This window comes from Oreochromis niloticus, linkage group LG11 (genome assembly GCF_001858045.2).
Source record: "Oreochromis niloticus isolate F11D_XX linkage group LG11, O_niloticus_UMD_NMBU, whole genome shotgun sequence".
NCBI classification, from domain to species: domain Eukaryota; kingdom Metazoa; phylum Chordata; class Actinopteri; order Cichliformes; family Cichlidae; genus Oreochromis; species Oreochromis niloticus.
Window position 1 is genome coordinate 36,405,215 of NC_031976.2, and position 22,805 is coordinate 36,428,019.

The 22,805-nt window shown below is 40.6% G+C and overlaps 2 protein-coding genes across 2 annotated transcripts in view; one reads left to right on the forward strand and one right to left on the reverse strand.

Annotated features, from left to right (window-relative positions):
* The window catches only part of dhx16 (DEAH (Asp-Glu-Ala-His) box polypeptide 16), a 29,665-nt gene extending 18,013 nt beyond the window's left edge, over window positions 1-11,652 (reverse strand). The window contains exons 1-12 of the mRNA XM_003451210.5: window positions 11,376-11,652; window positions 6,950-7,155; window positions 6,608-6,849; window positions 6,148-6,328; window positions 6,003-6,059; window positions 5,644-5,898; window positions 5,331-5,564; window positions 3,210-3,401; window positions 2,482-2,592; window positions 2,277-2,392; window positions 1,028-1,238; window positions 834-932 (exon numbers count right to left, since the gene is read on the reverse strand). Coding sequence (XP_003451258.1) covers window positions 834-932; window positions 1,028-1,238; window positions 2,277-2,392; window positions 2,482-2,592; window positions 3,210-3,401; window positions 5,331-5,564; window positions 5,644-5,898; window positions 6,003-6,059; window positions 6,148-6,328; window positions 6,608-6,849; window positions 6,950-7,147 — 1,896 coding nt within the window. The 5' untranslated portion in view covers window positions 7,148-7,155; window positions 11,376-11,652. The remainder of the gene's footprint in view (window positions 1-833; window positions 933-1,027; window positions 1,239-2,276; window positions 2,393-2,481; window positions 2,593-3,209; window positions 3,402-5,330; window positions 5,565-5,643; window positions 5,899-6,002; window positions 6,060-6,147; window positions 6,329-6,607; window positions 6,850-6,949; window positions 7,156-11,375) is intronic.
* A 1,979-nt stretch (window positions 11,653-13,631) lies between these two features.
* Window positions 13,632-20,273, forward strand: LOC100694706 (lysosomal thioesterase PPT2). The gene is made up of 8 exons (XM_003451257.4): window positions 13,632-13,937; window positions 16,137-16,290; window positions 16,640-16,735; window positions 16,863-16,970; window positions 17,056-17,139; window positions 17,220-17,304; window positions 18,100-18,154; window positions 19,332-20,273. Exons 1-8 carry the CDS (start codon window positions 13,647-13,649, stop codon window positions 19,473-19,475), a joined length of 1,017 nt encoding a protein of 338 aa, XP_003451305.1. The 5' UTR covers window positions 13,632-13,646; the 3' UTR covers window positions 19,476-20,273.
* The last annotated feature ends 2,532 nt before the right edge of the window (window positions 20,274-22,805 follow it).

The following is a 22,805-nucleotide window of genomic DNA, read 5'->3' on the forward strand; positions in this document are numbered from 1 at the left end:
AACTTTCTCAGAGTGAACGTGGGATTTTACCTGTTTTCTAGAAAAAACAGAGTCAAATCTTAAGAATATAGAAATATATGAATGAATCCATACATGGATGATCAAGCTCACTCTGATCCTTCTTTAGTTTTAGATCAGGTCTGTTTCAGGTTCACTGTGGCCTTTTTCTGACGTTCATTGTGTTTTTTCAGTGCTGCAGGAGCCACATGGGGAAATCAAATTTCCACAGGAAGTGACGTGTTCACTGTGACAAAGAGTTTATGGAGAAAGAATCGTCCTGAGCAACAGCGACTCTGTCATTTCACCTTTTTCCTCATTCCACGAAAAAAGTTATGAAAAAGGATTCAGGTAAATGAAGGCATCAGTTTTATTAAAGACAGCTGATTTTCTTGTCCACATTTACTTAAGCCTTATTTAATAAAGACTTTACTTTCATATTATGAACCTGTGATCCTCGGTGGCACTTCCAGGATTTTGATAAAGTGGTATATCCAAACTATTCTACAGAACACGTGAAGATCAATGTTGTTTCACAGCCATCAGTTAGAATGTGATTATATTATAAAGATATTTGAACACAAAGGCAAACATGGCTAGAACATGACGTTAAACTAGGTGTAACTCTTTGAGAGAGTGATTTCTTTCCTAACATGTCATTTCCACAAATCAACAGAGTCTGACGTTTGCTGTCATTCATGTACTTTTACTTTTTATTTCTATTATTTATTGTTGGGCCTGTACCATCTTCCTCCCTGATTTAATTTTAATTCAAGCAGAGCTTCACAGTCGTGTCTGAAGCTATGGATCTCTTGGGAACATGATATGAAGAGCACCTGTCCAGTGAGGAAGACCAGAATGTCTCCGGGAGGCTGGGTGACGTGGATCTGCAACACCGACACCACACACGCTTCCAGGTAGTCTGCCTCTGGAGCCTTGATAAGACAGACACACACAACAACACCACAGTTTGGTTTATAGGCTCTAAAATGCAATATTTACTGTGATAACGATTCAAATATAATCTTACTTTAGTGTAGAAAATATCGACGGGGAACCTCCTGCCAGGGATCCTGAAAACAGGCGCATCATCGAAGAAGCAGGAGAAGCGCTCGGTGTCCAGAGTGGCGCTCGCCACCAGCACCTTCAGGTCCGATCTGAATCTGGCGATGTCTTTAATCAGACCGAACAGGATGTCAGTGTGGAGCGTTCGCTCGTGGGCTTCGTCTATGATGATCACACTGTGGGGGGAGACAGACAGAGATCGTGGGGTGAGAAAAAACAATCAACACGAACAGGTTCAGTAATAAATGTCAAACTACAGAGAAGCCAACAGATGATTTATAAAATAAAGTATCTGCTTAAACTAGATTAAACCACCTGCATTTTGCTGTGTGTGCTGTCTGTCTTCAGAGTGTGCAGAGAGAAAATATCACCTTCTTTTTCAAACTGCCCAGACGTTCATGTGACAATAGCTTTGGCTAAGGTTGAGCAATTTTCTAATAAGCCCAAGGGTGACAGATCCAGTGAGCAGCACAAACATGCTTTTCAAATGTTTCTGATGAGGATTTCTACTGAGACATCTGAAGGAATATGGAAGTGCTCACTCCAGTTTCCTCTGTTCACAAGATTCACCACTCTGCAGCTTCATTCACATTATGAAAATGTCAGTGTTGGTTTGAATGGTCACTATTTTGAGACCTTACAGCCTCCTTGGTGAATTCTATAGCTAGCAGCCCACAGGTGCATGACAAAATGATCTTGATGGAGAGGTAGGCCAAATTTAAATCAGATGAGGTTTCCAAACCCCCCACAGAAGAAAAAGGTAGTGGTAGAAACAGAGAAGGTCAGTATTGATAAAGTTACCAATCCCCAAAGCAAATGTTACCTACTTTTAAGACTGTGTACCTGATTGCCTAAACCAAGATAATCTTTAACAAGCGTGCACACCTGGTTGTGTCTGCAGGCTGAAAGTCAACTGCCCTGTCTTCCTAGTAAAGCATACATAACTCCACAAATCCCCTGCAGCATTACGTTGCTCCCAGAATGTAGCTTTAATAAAGAAAATGGTCTAGGAGAATCATTTACCCTGCTTCCATAAACTATTTAAACATGTAAAGAGCAGCCAGTACAGAAGTCCACTCTCCCATGTCAGCACTGTTACTTTTAGGTGTTTTTTGGTCTTCATGAAAAGGAACATAAAAACCCAGCAGAGGGCACAGACACATTAATGGCACAATAACTTTTTTTTTTTCAATTCTGACAGGTCCGTGGGTCACCTGTAGCTGGCCAGGTCCGGTTCGGTGAGGAACTCTCGAAGCAGCATGCCGTCGGTCATGTATTTGAGCACGGTTCTCTCTGATGTGCAGTCCTCAAAACGAATGCTGTAGCCCACCTGGATGAAAGTAAAACACTCAATTTCAGTCTGCTTGAAGGTACAGTAACACTTAAAGTGTTGGTGTAGCAGTCATGTACTAAGCTCACCTCATTACCAAGCTTGACACTCATTTCCTCTGCTACTCTGGCTGCCACAGACATGGCTGCCACTCTGCGAGGCTGCGTACACCCGATCTTCATGCCTCCTTTGGTGTAGCCCTGATGGAAAGTGTTTAAGGATTACCTTGACATATAACCAAATGCTTTAACTTAGACATTCTTTAATTTTTGAGGACAGCCTTTTCAGGATGCTCAGGAATCTCCTTACTCGGGAAAATAAATAAATCACACTGTAAAAGCAAATGGTAAATGGCCTGTATTTGTATAGTGCTTTACTAGTCCCTAAGGACCCCAAAGCGCTTTACACAACCAGTCATCCACACATTCACACACTGGTGATGGCAAGCTACATTGTAGCCACAGCCACCCTGGGGCGCACTGACAGAGGCGAGGCTGCCGGACACTGGCGCCACCGGGCCCTCTGACCACCACCAGTAGGCAACGGGTGAAGTGTCTTGCCCAAGGACACAACGACCGAGACTGTCCGAGCCGGGGCTCGAACCGGCAACCTTCTGATTACAAGACGAACTGCCAACTCTTAAGCCACCATCGCCCCACACAGCAGTCTATAGTTCAACATCCTAGAATACATGGACAGTGTGGTGGACTATTTTATTGACTCCAAGAGGTAGAGGGCAATATTTAGGTTAGGTACCCCAGTCACTAACGTGTTTAATATGTGAATATATGAAACTACATTTAAATTTTTCACTCACGTCTTCCAGGAGGTACTGAGGGATCTGGGTGGTTTTCCCCGAGCCCGTCTCTCCTTCGATGACGAGGATCTGGTGCTCGTTGATGGCGGCCAGCAGGTCCTCTCTGTAGGGAAAGATGGGAAGGCTGCGTCGGACTTCCTGAATGGACTGTTTTTTCATCTCAGCCTGCGACAGAGCCGGAGCATCCTGATCCTGAACGTGACATGGTCAGAAGAAAAGGCCGTTTGAGGTTTTACAGTGAATCAGAAGAATCAGAATCTCTTCATTGTCACTGTAACAAGTGCAGGGAAAATAAGTGCAGTCCCTGCGGTGTCACCAAAGAAAAGTTTAAATATAATTACAAAAGAATAATTTAAAAACAGTCAATAAATGAAACGTTTGCACAGATAACACTAATGCACAGGATGTCATCCATTGCAGTGTACTCGTCAGGTTTAATCGGAGGCGATTTTGTGTCAGTGATGTTTACAGAAGGTTTGGACAGGACACAGTCGACTGGTTCTTTTATTTTCACTCATTTAAAAAGGCACGCAGGTGTACGATTTTTTATTTTTTCCACCAACTCAAACATGTTTCCATGTAACACGGCCTTTCATCACTCCAAAGATCACACTACAGCACATGCTGCACGGCACCCTGGGAACACACATGTGACCGAAACCCTCCAGAAAACATGAACAAATACATTAAATTGTTACTACATGCAAAACATTTGTAGGAACTTGCTTCTGTGTTTGATCACTTTATGTATTAGTTTTGCACCCTCTGCCCATTCTCCTCGCATTTCCCTAAATTTCTTTACTTCTCTTTCTGTTTACACGACTCTCTAAGGATTTCTGTGTGATCATGCAAATGACACCCAAAATAATCCCGGTTTTTCAGCTCCTTCCTGAACGCAAGCTTTCGTTTCGCTTCTGAGACCTGCATTAATTAACTGACAGGTGAAAGGCTGACCCCACTGCACTCTCCAAAGTCAACCTGATCATTTGTGTGCTGAAGCAGAAAGGCATAAAGAAACATGGAAATGAAAACAGAAATGAATAAGTTCTGATCCATTTAAGGTGCATAGTTATGTTTTGACCTTGCAGATTTGACTCTCTGTAGTTATATCCACGGATTCACTGACAAGTTTGAAAAATTACATAAAAGTTGATCAGATCTTCCCAACATCTGCTGATGTCAGAGGTCATGTAACAAAACAGTCCAAAATGCTTCACCATGCTCATCAGTCAAAGGATCAAATACTGAGCTCATTTTGAACAACGCCCCGGGAGGCTGAAGGACCGAGGCTGCTTTTTTAGATCAGCAGTTCTGGTCCTGCCATCTAGTGGTGAATTAAAAGCCCTGCAGGCTTGTGTCATTTATGGGATATAATAGATGAAAAACTGGAGCTTTGCCAGTGGACTCTCCCCTCCGCTGTTATTACTGTACACTGGAAATCACCTGCTTCTCTGCATTTAGGAATTTCCTTAATTTGGAAAATTTTAAAAATCACTCTCAGGTAAAAATGAACATTTTTGTTAGACAGAGGAAACGCTGGAAAATGTTTATTTGGTTCAACACTTCTATACTTACATCCAGAGTTTTGTTTTTTTTTATAGAAAATGCACATACTTTTAAAGAAATTTAATTATGTGGTAATTTTCTATATTTTTCCAATCTGAACACTGGGAATAAGGCAGCGGCGAAGAATGAACATTCATGTTAAAAAGTATAGATCAGGACAAATATAAAAATATGTCCATCTGTCTAAGACGTGAAGAGGAAATGCAACAAGTAATCTTAACAAATAGGTGGTAAACATTTTTTCTGCTGATACTTTTTTCATTTATGTCTTTTTCTTTGTTTTTAAATGCAGCTGAGAAAGAGTTGGAATTTAGGATATGATATGTAAACAGGTAATTTGTGTTCTTTGCATTTTCAATCATGCACAGCACACACATACACACACTATTTCTGCTGTGCAGGAGGCTCTGTAACGCCTGTGCGCCAGCTATGATGGCAAAAATAAGCAGATATTTCCTTTTAATCAACACTGCACACCGAGCTGCAGGCACTAGTCATCAAATTTAAATGAGACCCACAACGATAAAAAAGAATAAGGAACCTGATGAGCGTCACCTTTTCGGACCGAGTTCCCTTCATGGTAATGGCGGTGGTGACAAAGTCGATCATCTCCTCCTCCTCCAGGATCAGCTGGTACTTCTCCTGCTCCTGCTTCATTCCTTGCTCTCGCTCCTTCTTGGCCCCAAAGCTGAGGGAGGCCGTCTTCAGCCTCTCCTCCTCCCAGCGACCCTGCTCTCCTCCCAGCTCCATGGGGGTTTCCTCCAGCTCCAGGTCCCTCTGTGGCACCTCCTGTAAGTATGGAGAGACAGTAAATATATGGACTACTGCAGCCAGCTGATTTTCTACGTGTGACATTCGTCGTTCCCACCTTTCTTCTATTCTCTTCCGGCATGTAGTATCTGTTCTTTCTCTCCTCCTGCTCCTTGGCACCGGCCTTTTTGTAATCTTTAGCTAGGTCCCGAATGGTGCGTTTGTATTCCAGCTCCTTCTTCTCCCTCTCTGTCAGCTCCTCAGTGGAGAAGAGGTACTCGTCGTCCATGATCTCTGCCTCCAGGTCCTCCAGCTTCTCCGACTCTCTCTTCTTCAGATAGTCCCTTCGAGATTGCTTCCTCAACTCCGGCAACTTTAAAGAGGAAGAGGAAACCTTATCACACAGCTGAGCAACTGAGGTCTACTTTGTTTATTTCAGGCACTAAATGAGCGCACATATTCTCCTGTACCACCCACCATATTCTTCTGATCATCTTCAGCCATCTTCAGCCTCTTCTGAGCTTCCTCATAAGCCTGTGGATAACAAAACAACAGGATAAATATTTACCTGCGTGAGACACGAGGTCATCTGTGAAAGACCGTAAAAGAGCTGCGTGCCCACCTTCTTGTCCGTCCTCTCGGCTATGTTGCGCGTCTTCTCTTTGTCTTTCTCCCTCACTCGCAGGGCAAACGCATCCCTCTCCTCGATGTCTTGCAGTCGCTCTCTCTCTTCCTTCTCCCACTCTTCCTCTTCCTCCTCTTCTCTCTTTACTGACTTGTGGTCCTCTTGAATTGACTTACCCCTGATGTTAGAGAACAGGATGCAGCTTTTGTACAAAATATCAGATTGCTCACAAACATCAATGAGAACAGAGCCCACGGTGCTCTTTAAACATCTCTACAAAATTATTATGTTGTTTCTTCCTCCAGCTGTTACGTATAACTGTTTGACTAGTTTTACACTGGCGTCTATCTCTTTTCCACAACTAAGAATAAATATGAATGCAAATTATAGTAATAAAAAAAAAACGAAACAGAAAAAAGCACCAACATCTTAAAAAAGCAGGAAATAAGCAGATTACCTTTTAGGTGCTTCCTCCTCGCTGGACGACTCACTGCCTTTCTTCTGTCTGATGTGCTTCCTCTTGTTCCCGCGTTCCTTGTCTTTGCTTTTCTTTTTTCCTTTCTGTTTCTCCCTCGCAGCATCTTCATCGGCATCGTCGCTGTCCTCCAGTAACGTGTACGTCCGGTTCTTTCTCTCCATTTCGATTGCTTGCCGTTCCACCGCTCGGGACGGTCTCTCAACAACCTGTTTATGAGGAACCTGCAACAGGCAACAGTAAAACAGCGTTAGAGGTTTTTTAACCACCAGAGCTAAAAGAAGATGAGTTTTGGTGAACTCGGGTAGAATTTCATGAACGAACCTTTTCAAAGAGCTCCTTTGCGAAGGCGGCCACACTCTGGTCGATGTCAATCGTGCCCGTCTGCTCAAGACGAGCCACAAAGTCTTCGGGACTCGATGCTTTCTGAGCAGTGCCGATCATGAACTGAGACACGTATCTGTCACTCAGCCCGAGGATGTCGTGGAGACGGTCACTCACCCACCGCTCCAGATTGGCCATGGTGTCTTCTGAAAGGGCAAAGTCAAAAAACAAAAACAGGGTTATCCAAAATCCCGGTGCGACAGACACATGCACAGGTACCTGGTTACCATTATCTCTATATAATGCCTGAAAAATAAAGGTTTACAAGGCTGTAAAGTTTGCTAAGAATGAACTGATTCCCAAAGAAAATAATCCCACAGCAGCTGCAAGTAACAGCAAGACGAGCTTAAAATAATTAACAAATAAATGATATTACATATTTTTCCTTACTTTCTCTCTTAAATAATTACTGTTCCAATGGGTGATCATCTTAACCCTCATAATGTCCTCCCGATTTCCATACACCTGTTGTCCTCAGGGGTCAAAAATAACCCCACTTCATTTGACTGTTTTTTAAAGTACAAATTGTCTAAATTGTCAATCAATTCAGTTTTACGCCTTAGTTTTACTTATGACCAACACATTACCACAAAATTTACCTTTCATTTTAAGATTTAGGGCCACCAGACCTTGTTTACATAAAGTATACTCTTTTTTGAGCAAAAATAAAATGAGACAATAAAATATTTAAATGTTTAGATTATTTTGACTAACCACAGAGTGCTGTATGTTGAACTTTAGTGAGAATGTTTTTTTGAATCATTTAAAATTTTTAAATGGCAGCACATAATCACACCTGTTGTCCTCAGGGGTCAAAAATGTCCCCATCAGGTTTGATTGATACTTAATGAATATGAAGTGGATTTTCCCCCACTTTTAATTAAAACTTAATTTAAACCTTTTGACACTATTTCTTTATTCCATTTCAAATTTAAGTCTGATAAAAACCTCATTTAAATGAACTTTTTCTTTGTTTTGGGGTAAAAAATAAATTAAATCATCAGTTACTGTGATGATCATTTCACAACCAGAGTCGGTTGCTTTGACCGATTATCACCGGAGGGTATATGTCAAAGTTAATTTAGGAAGCTGTTTTTAAACTACTTCAAGTTTTTTACTGGCAGCAAATAATCACATCTGTCGTCCTCTGGGCTCAAAAATGACCCCGTCTGGTTTGACTGTTTATAAAGCAATAGGTATAAAATATCATCCATCTCTGTGTTTCAAGGTTTTATTCATCTTTATTCCAACTCACTACCTGACATTTTTCTGTGTTTTGGCATGGTAGGACACCAGGGCATGGGTCTGAGTGAAGGCAAACTTTCATGTCCATATTTGACACAAGTGCAGGAGGGAGCTCATGTTTATTCCTCTGCACTGGTCCCATCATGGACAGCTTTCTTCTCTGCAGTTGCAGGCCAAGGGTCATATACAGTAAACAAGTTGTTACAGGTGATCATTTTCTTTTGGAAACCTTCTGTAATGTTAGGGACAACTCGTGTGTCCTGACTGCAGGCCAGACGGTTTGCCATGATACACTAGCATGTTCCATGTACAGCTGGACCTGGCATCACATACTGCCCATGGTTTTATCTCATACTTCCCGGGTTTACTTGGGATGTTCTGTTGGACTGGACAGAGTCCTCTGAAGGGGACTAGGTGCTCATACAGTCACATCAGTACCTGGATCGTACATCAACAGCAGGAGAAACACCCACTTGTTCCATACACCTCAAATGGGAGCACGTTTCTGTCATGAACAACGATCTTCTATTGTGTCTTTATCATGAAATGATATCACTTTTGAGATTCTATGATTATTCTTGTTTCAGTCACTGTAGCATGAAAACTGCCCTAAAAGACTCAGGATGTCACAAACTGGCCGTAGTGACTTTACTGGATGCACGGCAGTAAGAATCAACATACCCACATATGCCTACAGCTGCATTCAATCCATTTTTCTTCATCTCTTGTTGCCCCTCCTTGTTTGTCATTGATGCATCCATTGACATGTCAAAGTTAAAAAGCATAATACATGGTGTATAATGCTTTCAGTACTTGAGTAGAAAAGCAATCTAAGGATTTTATGTCATCAGTATGGGACCTGGCATATGTGCTTGTAGGGCTGCTCAATTAATCGAATTTTAATCTAGATTACGATCTGGGCTTTCAACGATCATTAAAAATGACTGAGCCGATTATTAGCACCTCCCTCGTGCTTTACTCTCGCGCTGCTCCGTGTGGCAAATCGAGCGCACCTCTCTGCGTTTCGAACACCGTCACAACAATTAAGAGGACCCGAGGGAAGCTTGGAAAGCTCGGAAAGCTAAGCAGAAGTTATTTGGAGAGGAGAGGATAACGGCTGCTGAAGAAAGAATGCCGTTGGTTGAAAAGAGAGGTAAAACGACTTCAGTGGTGTGGAAACATTATGGGTTCGCGGAGTCAGACCTGGATCAAATATTGTGCAGTATTTTGAAGTTCACTAAACATAGATGTTTACATTTTGCATTTATTTTTTATATTGCAAACATTTGCACTGTAATCAGTATTTGCACACTATTTTATACTATTTTTTGACAATCTTTAAAGCCATTATTCAATACATTGTTATTGTTAAATAAATATCGTCAAATAATCGAGATTATCATTTTTGCCATAATCGAGCAGCCCTATGTGCTTGGACTATGGTAGATTGTCTTTCTCTGTGACGCATGAGAGAGTCATGCATCGTCTGTCACTGGGAAGGACAGAAGATCAACATTACTGCAAATATTGATATGTCTCAGCTGACTCCTCTTTCTTGCTTGATTCTTTGTCTTCATCATAATTGAAATAGAAGATGTGTAGTCCTCTGACACATCTTCTAGTTTCACATTCTGAAAATTCAAGAAACTTCAAGAAGCCCAGTCACTTTCTTTCCAAGCTCCTCACACTACCATGTCCTGGATGCCTGAGAACCTACTTGAACATAGTTCAGATTCTTCATCACTTTTCTTTCACTTCATACACTTCACTTCTGCAGGTAGGTGATGTGGGGTTTCTTCAGAGAAAGGGGAGCGTGTGATCTAAATATTGGCAATATTTTCTTTATCTTTTAACCCTGGATCCTCCTGATCGTTGATTCTTCCTCCTCATTATATTAGAGAACAAGATATGCATTGTTCTACTGGCCATTCCTTTCCACAAGAATATAAAGCACCTTGAGGCGACTGTTGTTGTGATTTAGCACTGTATAAATAAAACTGAATTGAATTGAATGTAGAGCACCTGCCTCCTCATTGTGCTGCCTGTTGTTGTTGTTGTTGTTGTTATGACCATTGCTTGACCCCACACATCAGTGATCCAAAATCAAAGATGTTTGCAAGCAGTATGGTGTGACAATATGGCCCTTCGCAACGCTTTGTATTTTGGGGTCGTTTTTGACCCCCGAGGACAACAGGTGTTTTAAAATCCAATAAAAACCCATAAATAAATCAAATATCATAATATGGACCACACCTGGCCATATGCGTAATTGGGTTTGTTTGTTTTTTTTAAATAAAGGCTAACAGATTTTTACTTTTGACCAGATTCGTTTAAAAGACTCCAGGGCGGGATTTAAATTAGGTTTCAGATCACTGCAACTTAATTTAAAAAAAACTTTGAAATTACTTTATCCTCAATTTTCAAATATGGACAGGATCACTCTGAGAAAGCAAAGGCTTTACTAAACTGTAGAGCTGTATTGAATCCCTTTGTGAAAACACAAAAACAGGCAGCAATGCTATGACTGTTGGAACATCCAGACCAGAACAAAAGTAAAAGCAACTTTATCCGGACTTTTAAATTCTGGGTTTAAGAGGGAGACTTTAGAACCCAGAACATGAAAGAGGTCATAGTGGAGATGCTACACCTCCACACTGAAAGGAGCCAGCCAACATGTCAGCTTCAACTTGGAGGATGCTCCAGGACAGTAAAGATGGAAAAAGGGATGATTTCCCTGCTGCCTTTCCTACATTTAGACCAGGTCCAGTTACAGACCTTCAGCATTAACCTTTGACAATCTGGATTGGATAACCTCTGTGAAAACTAAAGAGTCAGAGCAGTGAGTGGTTTGTTTTTTTTTTTTTGTTTGCAAAACTACTAAATAAAAATATTTTCTCACATTTAGACTTCGCTAAACAAGTTCAAGTTTCCAATAACTTCGCCTTTAATTGCAGATCCGGATTTAGCGTCGTTTTAAACCGCAGTGTTTTGTTCAAGCCGCTGCACCAATACTGTCAGTTTTCATATTACAGTGTAGTTATCCACCCACTATTACACCTGTATTATACAAAGTGTAAGCATTAGAGGAGACACAACACAACCGTCTCTGGAGTCCACTCACCGCTTCTCAAACGCTCTTGTTGTGACAGAAACAGCAGGCTGAGAGTTAGCCGACTGCTAACTCCAGCTACAGATGAGGCGTTAGCTTGAGTTGTAGCGCACAAGTCTCCGGTTCGGACACTTAGCGGACACGTGCATCCTGTCGTAGACACGAAAAACTATTTATCTGTCCTACAACTACCTCACACACACTCATACACTGTAAACTGTTTTGCTGTTTTAGCTTAACGCACGCTAAACTTCCAAACGGAAATACGTCAGGTTACACTAGGGAAGAAGAGCGGGGCTGCATCAGAGGCGCCGGCGCTCACTGCCCCCGTGTGGGCATGTAAAGAACAGCAACACCAGCTAGCAATAAAGCAAACCAAAACATCCAGTTCCGCAAACAGCACAGAAAATAACAGCGTGACATATAACCAGGAGAATAACTTTTACACTTAATAATTCTCTTCTTATTCTTCCACCTGCTCCATACTCTCCATACAGGTCACAATATCATCTGCAGAGTCCTGCCTGATCTCATATGTCAGCCTGTCTTTCCACTTTCATAAGAGATAAGATATATTTAATATATTCTACGACCAAAAATAATACAAAAAAGTAAACAGAGGAAAGTAGAACATGTTATCAGAAGTAGAATCTGTGTAGAAAATGGCGCTGAATACACCAGGCATAGGCTCACATACAGTACTGTCCTGTGTCTTATTAAGATCTTTTGGCTTGTGTGAAGAGCAGTGCTGCACTAGAATTTAACTGTTTTACAAAATGGAAAACACTGACAATAAGGACTTTTTACACAAGGTAAAATATATAACATTACTTAAATAGCTTAAAACAGCACAAGTTTTATCATCAGTATCTACATAGCATCTAAATTTACTTATTATGTGGCACTCTTCAAAAACACATAGGCTACATTATATTACCAGATCATTTTAGCTGATAATTATTTTTTATTTCACTCACCAGCCACTTTTTTAGGTGCACCTGTTCAACTACTTGTTAATGCAGAATTGGGAAATGTGATTTAAGTGATTTTGAATCTGGCATGGCTGTTAATGCCAGATCTGCTTGGATTTTCTCAACAACTGTGTATAGAATTTATTGAGAATTTTCCCAAAAAGAGAAAATATCCAGTGAGCAGCAGCTCTCTGCATGAAAATGTCTTAGAGGAGATTGGCCAGTCTGCTTTGAGCTGATAGGAGGGAAACAGAAACTCAAAAGTAACTAAACTAAGTTACAGCCAGACCAAAATTCTGTGTCAGAAGACCGGACAAACTTTGGACCAATATGAAAGCATGGATCCATCCTGCACTGAATGAACAGATCAGGCTGCTGGTGGTGCTGTTTTGGTGTGGGTGATAATTTTTTGTTACAATCTGTCCTCTTTAACACGAGAAAGGCAAATCGTTTAAACACCACAGCCTTCCTGAATATCTTCTGACAGCTGTTTCCAGCAGGAGAATCATCTTGTCATAAAGCTCAGCTCATCTCAAACTGAAATTTTGAACATAACATGAGTTCATTGTACTTAGATGGCTACGATTTACCAGTTTACATCCAACAGAGCAGCTGTGGGATGCAGTGGAGCAGGAGATGTGCATCATGCATATGCAGCTAAGAAATTCTGCAGACAAAAATCTCTGCTCCTTGAATCCATGTTATGATTTTTAGAGATAATTCACAACCAGAACTCAATTTCCCAATTCTTTTATTGTAAACACAAATCTTTAGGTTCTGGCTTTTAGTTGGTCAACAATTTTAAAGCTTTTTGTTTCTAATCACAATTAAACATGACAAAAACATGCGGCTTTTACACGTGGGACATGATAAGTCAGTATAAAGTTATATTAACTGTGCCATTGATCCACCCCAACTTCCTGCTATTATAATAGCAGTCTAACACACACAATATCACCACCACCCACAGACTGAATACTAAGACAGACAACACATTTAAACAAACAAACGTTCAAGTCACTTGTAACATGAAGTTATTTCAAACACATGAACAGATGACCAGCAACGATGTTAACGTTTGCCTTATAAAGTGCAATTGTGAGTTCATCTAACAGATGAAAATATGCATTTAAAAAACTTTCATTTATTAAAATGCAACGTTTTTTCATTGGGTCAAATTAATTATCATAAAGCCGGGATCACTCGACGGGGTTCAGACCGTTGAATGTTGAAGGGGTGTGATTCTGTAAAAGCGGATGTGGCCTGTGGAAAAAATACATGTGTATAAAGAGGAAGCAGCGCGCGCTCATGTATGGCTGGTTGTCAGTATGAAGAGAGCCACAGTCCCTCATCGGCCGTATTAACGACACCACCTCAGGTCAAAGTCCTCGGGATCATCCACAGCCCCCCCGCACTGCTTCTCACCTGTATCCGGGCGGAGATGAAGTGTCCACGGGTAGCCGTAGGGTCGCATGGCCCGCTGCTGCTGCTGCTGCTGCTGGTCGAAGGTGTTTGCGTGGACAGCTATAAACCAGTCATCATCGTGCATGGCATCTTTGATGGACCACAGCAGTTCCAAAACCTTTCAAGGTTCATAAAGAAGGTAGGACCGCGCACAGCGTGCGACATCTCTAAGCTGTAGAACAACAAGGCTCGAAAACAGCTCCAAATGCGTTAGAACCGCTTTATTTACCACAGGAATTAAAAGTAGGCCAAGTGTATTTCACATTATTTGTGCTTGTGGTCACGTCTTTACTTTGTAGCGCTTTTGTGCAAACTTGTTAATGATACGTGCACAAAGACTCATGGGCCTGTTAATGTTCGATATTAGATTCTAAATGCGGTCCTGCTGTGTCCACGGTTACGTTAGACTTTGGTTTTTCTGTGATGTGTTTCTGGTGGAAGTGTTTAGCTATTAACGGACCGCAGGACTCGGACTCACATAGTGATTAACGTCTCCAGGCCAAGTTCATGTTCAGAGTAGCTGTTCAAATTTAAAACCAGTTTTCCTGCGTTGTCTCTCAAACGGAACTAAACACTGCGTACAAGCATGTTTAGACATTTATTATAAAATAATGAAAATGTGTTATTTAAGAGGCTTGTCCTCATTTGCACACGCAGTGAAAACAAGTTTGTATCATTTTCTCGGTTGACTTTCAGTAACTTTGGGCCAACAAGTGTGCATATTTTTTAAGTAAGCCAACTTGATCAAATATTACAGTTCACAACAGTGATTTTATTTTTTACCATTTAAACCCATAAATAAACTGGTACTCACACAGAGCTTTCCTGTTCTGTTTGAGCACTAAAAACATTTTCAGGTGCTTTTAAACGAACTAACATTCACACTCACACTCTTATGGATGCTGGGATCGAGTCGCCAAGTAGTTGATAGAGAACAATGCTAAAGGGGGGTAAGTCTGATCACTAAGTACTAGTTATTAGTACTTAGTGATCAGACTTAAAGGCTTACTTCTTTGACTCACATTTCAACTTAAAAGACTTTGAAATGATTACTTTTTAAACTGGATTTGCTCTGACTGGAGGTGATTTTGAGTCAAGAGAATGAAGGGTCCACTGTTTATCCTCAGCAAAAGATAGATTGGGTCAAAACAAAACAAACCGAAATGCTTAAGCTGACCTGGCTGAACAGAATGATCCACAGCATCACATTTTGTCTCTAGATAATCTTTTAAAACAATATATTCTCTGGTGTGCAGGTTATCTTTAGCACGGGATGTTCTGACTGTATTCTGTCACCGTAGCAGGCAGATAATGTGCTTACATAAATCATTCTATGCTTGTTATTATTCATCCAAAACCATATAAATTACAGTTGTGCGCTCGATTGTTTGACCCTTTGTAAAGACCAATGAAAAGCCCGCAAAGAGTCTCTTGTAAGTGAGCAATAGGAAGGAATATCTCATTAGTCATGATATTATATCACACGTTCAGTCTGTTCAAGCTGCCTTAAAAGTAATAAATGATTTTATTGAGGCTTTACACAGTAAGAAACACTGTGCAGCCTTTTTCATTGACTTTTCTGAGGCTTTTAACACTGTAGATCATGTGCTATTAAAGCAAAAACTGTGAGTGGATCAAAAATGATCTTTCCAACAGAACTAAGTGTGTGAATGCCGAAGGCATCACCTCGTGCTTCCTTGATGTGGTTGAAGGTGTTCCCCAGGGATCAGTTCTGGGGCCGTTATTCACCTTATATGTTAATAATATGTTAACCCTTTCACACATAGTGGTCACTGCAGTGGACAGCTATCCAAAGGCTGGTTTCTTGTATTTGTGTCAGTGTTGATGGTATACTTGCACATAAAGCACTACATTGGACACTGATGTGTCACTCCATACCCTGCCAGCCACTGGTCCTTTAATGTTACTATAGATGTGTGAGGTGTTTCATTGTAATTATTGTTATTTAACCCTGTCATTCATTAATAAAGTACCTGAATCCACCAAATGTTCAACACTCAAATCAAGAGCTTCTATACTACTTTAGGTTGAAGGCAGAATTTTGTATTTCAAGTAGGAATAAAATACTTAAAATGATATTGGACTTGATAACATATCAGATAAAAACAATGAAGTGAAAATCAGTGAATGGTTTCAAGTTAGCGATTTCTGTTCCTTTGTGATTTTCATTTCCTCAGGATCAGTTTTAATTTCAGAGTTCTGCATTTGAGCACCTGTCTGAAGTTTTATGACAGCTGATGTTTCCCTCTCTGTGCCACTTCTTTGAATCAAAAGGGAAAATTTTTTACTTCCACTTCAATTTCTTTGCACTTCTCAGGTGCATCCAGGCACTGAGGTCACAGTGATTGACTTGTACGACGACCTGTTGAGTCTGCAGCCGCTGTGGAAGCAGGTCCCAGACTTCAGGCAGTCCTTCAACTCCATCATGAAAAATGCTCCTGATGGCGTCCATCTTCTGTGCTTTTCACAAGGTGCTGCAGCTGTACACTCACACATACACTTAAACATTTAATAGAAAAACAGATGGTTTATATCCCACTGGGACTTTCTGAATTTTTAATTTAGCTTTTACTTTGTCTGTGTGATTGGTTTAATTTTTTTATATTAATTATTGTTATTATCTTTTAACTTTTACTGATTGGTTAGGTTTAGGCAAGTTTAGGTAAAAATAAGTCACATCACACTCTTCCACTTCTAGCCTCTGGTTCATCTCTATCGTAGTATGCTGTAGTTATACAGACAAACTGCATAATAGTGAGGACTGATGAATTTAAGTTTCTGAAGCTGATACTAATTTTTAGTCTCTTTTTTTCCATAAAGGTGGTCTAATATGTCGAGCACTTCTCTCCACGACTTCCAACCACAACGTGCACACCTTCATTTCACTGTCATCCCCACTGGCTGGACAGTACGGAGGTCAGAGAGCTTTTGAAAACTTGTCTGCTTAAGCTTTAACATTTAAAGAATGTGAACTTTTTAAGACACTTCTCACTATTCACCAGGATGTTTGAAATGAACTTGATCTTATCGTCTTACTCCACAGACACAGACTACCTGCAGAAGGTATTCCACAAAACCTTAAAGAAGAATGTGCATTTTATCTGCTACAACAAATTTGGTCAAAAAGTGTCTATTTGTGACTATTGGAACGGTGAGAATACAAGAGTTATTCAGATTTAACTGAAGAGAGTCTGCACATTAGATTTAGTGAAATATAAAACAAATTTTGTCCACAGACCCTCACCAAAGACGCAGCTACCTGCGGAACAACATCTTTCTGCCTCTCCTTAATGGTGAAAGACCTCACAGAGACATGAAAGGTACTGGATTTGGTATATTCATCATATGCACTGGTTAGCACAAAAACAAACATTCATGCCTTTGGCTTTCCCTTTCACAGCGTGGAGGGAAAACTTCCTGCAAATCAAGAAGTTGGTGCTAGTTGGAGGACCGGATGATGGTGTCATCACACCGTGGCAGTCAAGGTCTCACTGTCATCAGCTTTACAACACACACTGTTTGTTCTCTTTCATTTTAATTTCATAAATGAGAGGTGGCTCATTATGTCACAACCACGAGACTGTTTGAAAAAAACTGACCCATCATTTTCCTTCTTTTGGCTTTCATTCGATCGAAAAAATCCTGACATGAATTTTGGAGGAACAAAATTTACTGTAGTGCATTCAGCTGCTGCTTGTGGGCCACAAAGCAGCACTTTATGTGATGGTCACCTTAAGATGCACGTCGGTCCTTTTCAATATTGGATTCAAAGTACAATATTTGTATTCAGTTGCACTCAGGTCAGTCAGGTCCAAACCTTCAGACTCACAAACAGTTCCTTCCCCTGGGCCATTCAGACTATCCCAGTATCCCCATCTCCCCACTCACCTCACCAGTCTGAGCCATGGTCTGAATAACCCTCATCACTCAGGCCAGACCAAGTCTTTTCTTTGCACTTTGCAACTGTTTTGTTATCAAATGTGTGTCTTTCTCTTATTTTTGTGCACATTTCTTCTGATTGCTATTTATTCCTGCTGTCTACTAATAAAATTTTATTCCAGAACAGTTATGTGGAGCACGCACAATTTGGTTATACATGTATAATGACAATAAAAGGCTATTCTATTCTATCCTACACTAAACTTAAGTAAAGATACTCGGTTTGGAGACAACAACGTTTTTACCAGCAGAGCCTTCGATGTGTTTGCAAAGTGATCACTTTGTGGTAAAAGTTATGAAACCCGTGTACCTGAAACAACTGTTTCCTTTTTTCTGTGCAGCCACTTCGGATTCTATAACAGCAGCGAAAACGTCGTAGAAATGCAGAACCAGGAGGTTAGTGGCAAACTGAAGTGCTGCCTGTACAACACACTTCATTTTTCCTGAGGTGTAGCTAAAAACAACAGTCCTGCTGTAGGTTTTCACTTAATGACTGACATAATTTTAAGTCTCTTGATTCAGCTTTGTGAAAATTGAGGAGTTGGTGGTGTTTCTTGGTTGTGCCCCATTACACAGAGTCCATGTTTTATTTATGAAGGGAGAATAGCAGGGATGTCATTTGTCCACTTTTACATTTTATTATTTAATAGCAGAGCTGCTTTTAGTGACATTCACAGCATGGCAGTGTTGCAGGATATTGTACACATTTCCTTTATCACACACACAAATGTTGAAGGGAGGAAATCAACCCCAAATACAACACACAGAATGCAGAGCCGGGATCAGGATGAATACATCATTTTATTAACAAAATAAAAATACTCAGGGTGGTTGATGGGGAGGGAGTGGTGGTGGAACTGGGGCTGAATGGAAGGTGGCTCAGTCTGCTGAGGAGAGATGAAGGGAGAGACAGGTGGAACCAGGTGCAGAGGTTTCAAAGCTGAGCCAGAGGAGGAAGAGGAGGAAGGCAGAGGTTGGAGTCAGGCAGGGAACAGAAAATACAATTGGGCAGGGTGTGCAGATGCTGCAAAGGTAGGAATACTTCATTTTGGAGTCCTTCTCCCACCAACATGTTCCAGCAGCGTATCACACCTCTATCATGCATCACAGGTAAAAATGCTTTAGCAAAGGATACGCCTGTGAGTCTTCAGTCGTAGCTCCTGCAGCAAGCCTCCTCTGTTGTCTGTCACCAGACGTGTTTTAGGAATTGAGACGTTCTTCAAAATGGGGTACTGAGATTGATTTCTGGATAAACAGGTAGGAGGATGGAAGGGGCACAAATTTGAGAAATGAGAATGAACACACAAAGAAAACAGAAGTAGGCACAGGAAGTTTAAGAAAGAACTCAAAACTAAAGAATGTTACAGAGACTAACAAAAAAGCTCCTCCTGCTGGACTGCTGTGTTAGACTGCTCTCTTGTAGAGAATAAAATGTCAGCTGAATGTATTTTATTGAAAATGTGTTAAACTAAACTTGTATTTTTTAATATCTCTACTATTTTCACTGCAGACCCTCCTCTGTGTTCATTCAAAAACAAAACTTGAATCATGTCATTTTCTTCTGCTCTCTCAGTTTTACCTGAACGATGCGTTTGGGCTGAAGACGCTGGACCAACGTGGCGACGTGGTGGCATGTGTTCATTCGGGGGTGAAGCACACAACCTGGCACTCCAACTTCACAGTGTTCAGGAACTGCATGGAGAAGTGGCTCACATAAAAACAATTCTCCAACAGCAAAACAGTGGAAGTCCGTCCATGTGAATACTTTTTGTGCAATCAAAGAAAACAATGATTTAACTCCTGTCTGTGCAAATGTGCAGGATTTGTGCTTACTGCAGAATTCATGTTGGACAACTGACAGCTGAAATTTTTTAAAAAGGTTTTTATTTTATTAACATGATTTGCTTATATAAGTGTATAAGTTGCATTTATAATCAGCTTTCCGGTTATAATGAACTATGTCTTTATAAGCCATCTTATTTAATTTTTTAATGTTTTCCACTGATCAGTGTTATGTTGATAATAATTATCTATGAAACATCTTTTAAAATGTTGTTTTTACCTGATCCACAGAAAGCGCATTTTGTACACAGCCAAAACTTTGTGATCCTTTTTTGTACCTTGAGAAGTCCTTCATGGAAATATCTTGAATACTGAGCGTAGCTGCTCTCATTTCTCTTTCTGTACATCCTCACTCCCACTCCTTGCACCTTCAGATGGCGGTGTAAGGGCAGGAGGTGAGGAAGATCCACAAGGAGAGAGGAAGTAGTATACTCAGAAGTACAGAGTATAACTAAATGAGACTTCCTGTCCGCTGTGTGCTTACTGTCAGTATCACACCCACAGTGGTGAAGAATCGGCTGTATGCATAGCTGAGCTCCTGATTAATCACTCAGTGCCCTCTGGTGGAACTGTATTGTAATTTATAAAAATGTATTTATATCAAAGCTATTTCCTAGTTTCCTCTTCATGAGGTGCATTTCATAATTGCATTAAAATATTTTATGAAAACTTGCATCTCTGCAATGCTTGGTCCGGTTCCCCCAGACTTTACAACTAATGACCTGAATGACTTTATTATATGAACTTTTTTCTAAAGTGCATTCTCAGAAATTTCTCACATTTTCATGCTTTTCTGTGACTTTATTTATGATGCTACCTACGATTGTGAAATTGAGCTTTGCTCATAAGAATAGAGACTTAATTACTTTTGAATGTAAACCAGCACATAATGCTTCTGCCAAACTTTTCTCCAGCGTCTAGTTGAAGTTGTTATTGTGAGTCAACATATTTTCAGCATTTAAAGAGCAGCGCTGTGATGAAATAGAATATAGTTAAACAGCAGGGAAAATGTTTAATATCTGGTGCTTTTAGAGAACGCTTTGATCTGGTTTAGATTTTACATACAGTTCGTCCCCCTGCTGACACTTCACTAATGACACTAATGATTAGATTAAAGCGTCACAGTGGAGTGTGATCATTCACTTAATCCAATTCATTTTCTCCAACAAGAGTTACTGATTCAGAATCTCACTTTAAGTTGTGATTAGCTAATATATTTTTCATTTCATTTCATTTTTATAGGAAAAAATCAATATATTTAATCTTCCATACGCAGTTTTTTCCCTCATAATTATTGTTTCCAGATTAGATTCTATGTGACCAGTGTTGGGACTAACGCGTTATTAAGTAACGCATTACAGTAACTACGTTATTATACGAGCACGGTAACTAGTTATTATGCCAAAACCAGGAACGCGTTACTCGTTACTGGGATTTAGATAGGCTCGTTACTCGTTACTTCGTGTGGTGGATATCGCGGAGCTTCCACAGATTCAATAACATTAGCAAGTGGTGGAAGCCAGCAGGTGGATGAAGGAAAAGGGAGGCAAGAGGAGAGACCCGAAGCGGCCGCCGGTCCGCGTGTCAGGTGAACTGAACTTCAGGTAAGAAGTTATGACCTGCAGTCTATCTGGGTCAGATATAAACCAAGTTTAGGTGGAGTTTATTTTCGTTATGCTGACATTTTCGTACTGCGTGCTAGCTAGCATGACGGAGTTTCTATACAGCTGGGTGGGTGCTATGTTACTGATGTTGAACTTTATTTTGTTCATACGGTTAATTATTAGAGTTGCCAACCGTCCCGTAAAAAACAGAATCGTCTGGTATTCAGAGAAAATATTACGCGTTTCGTACTGAGGTGAAAAGGAACACAGTTTGTCCCGGACTTCAGCTACAATGAAAAAGACACAAAGCTGAAGCTGCACAGCTGCCTCTTCTTCTCTCATTCTCTCCTGTTTCTACTTCAATCACGAAACTGATCAATGATCAGCTGATCGGCTTTTCTCTCTTGTTTATTTATCGCCCACTTTGCGCCAGAAAGAGGAAACCAGCAGATGTCGCGCTAAACAACAGCAGCACGTTTAAGCTTGATCAGCTGTTGTTAGAATTTATTTAATATTAATTTCTAGTATCAGCTGATGTTTGCTGGAGCCACAGCTGTAAAGCTGCTGGTCATGATGTCGGTTTGGTTATCTGGTGAGAGGGAAACATGAAGATGAAACCAGGAGATGTCCTTACTGAATCATCAGAGCTGAACAGGTGATGTAGAAACAGGTTTACCTTTTAGGTGACATGAATGAGTTGAAGGGAAGTTATGAACTGTTTCTGAGAGACAAATAACACCAGCATCCTTTTCTACGTAGCTGACAGCTGGTAACTGTGCAGGGGCGGGTCTAGCAAAGTGTTGCCAGGGGGCCAGGTAGGGCATTAACAGGGAAAGGGGGGCACAAGGAAATACTTTTCTTTATTATTCTCATTTAAAATGTCTCGCTTTTAAAAAAAAATAATTATCTGAGTCTTACAACAAACAATTGATAGATTGATACATATATACCATCAGAACAGTGTACATCACTGTCACAACAGTGTTTATTTTCATTCAAAGGCTTTATGATTTTTCCTATAATGGTGGTCACCAGAAGGGATGTTTTGCTTTCAGGATTAATGGATTTTGACCCAGTTTATTATTACCTCTTTTTTTTTCTTCTTTTCTTTCATGAAGTAGATAATAACTGTTGATGCAGTTATTATCTAGGAGAAATGAAACCATTAATATCTCCCTGCATTTTTCTGCTGCCCGTCAGAACAACAGCAGTCTAACGGAGGTCAGGGTAAGTCAGCATGCAGCTTCTCAGATCCTGAGATCTCAGATCTCTAGTCAAAATGCCCGGGACGATTTTTTTGTCCCAGTCCAGCCCTGGATGCAGCTCATCTGCAGTCTGGTGTTACCTACATCTTCCTATTCAGAAGGCAGAATTTCCAAGTTCTGAGTACAATCAAAAGCACCACGACTGCAGTTTTTGTGTTGGATGTAAAAAACAGGCTAGAATCATGGCGGCGGTCAACGACGGTCCAGGCGTGGGATTTCTCTCGTGGAAATGTGCACATAATTTTTTCCTTTCTATTGGTAGGTGGCACAGTGCACGTGTGGCAAGTAAGCAAGCTAGAAGACTGGCAATCTGGCTGGGTATCCAGTTACGGAAGC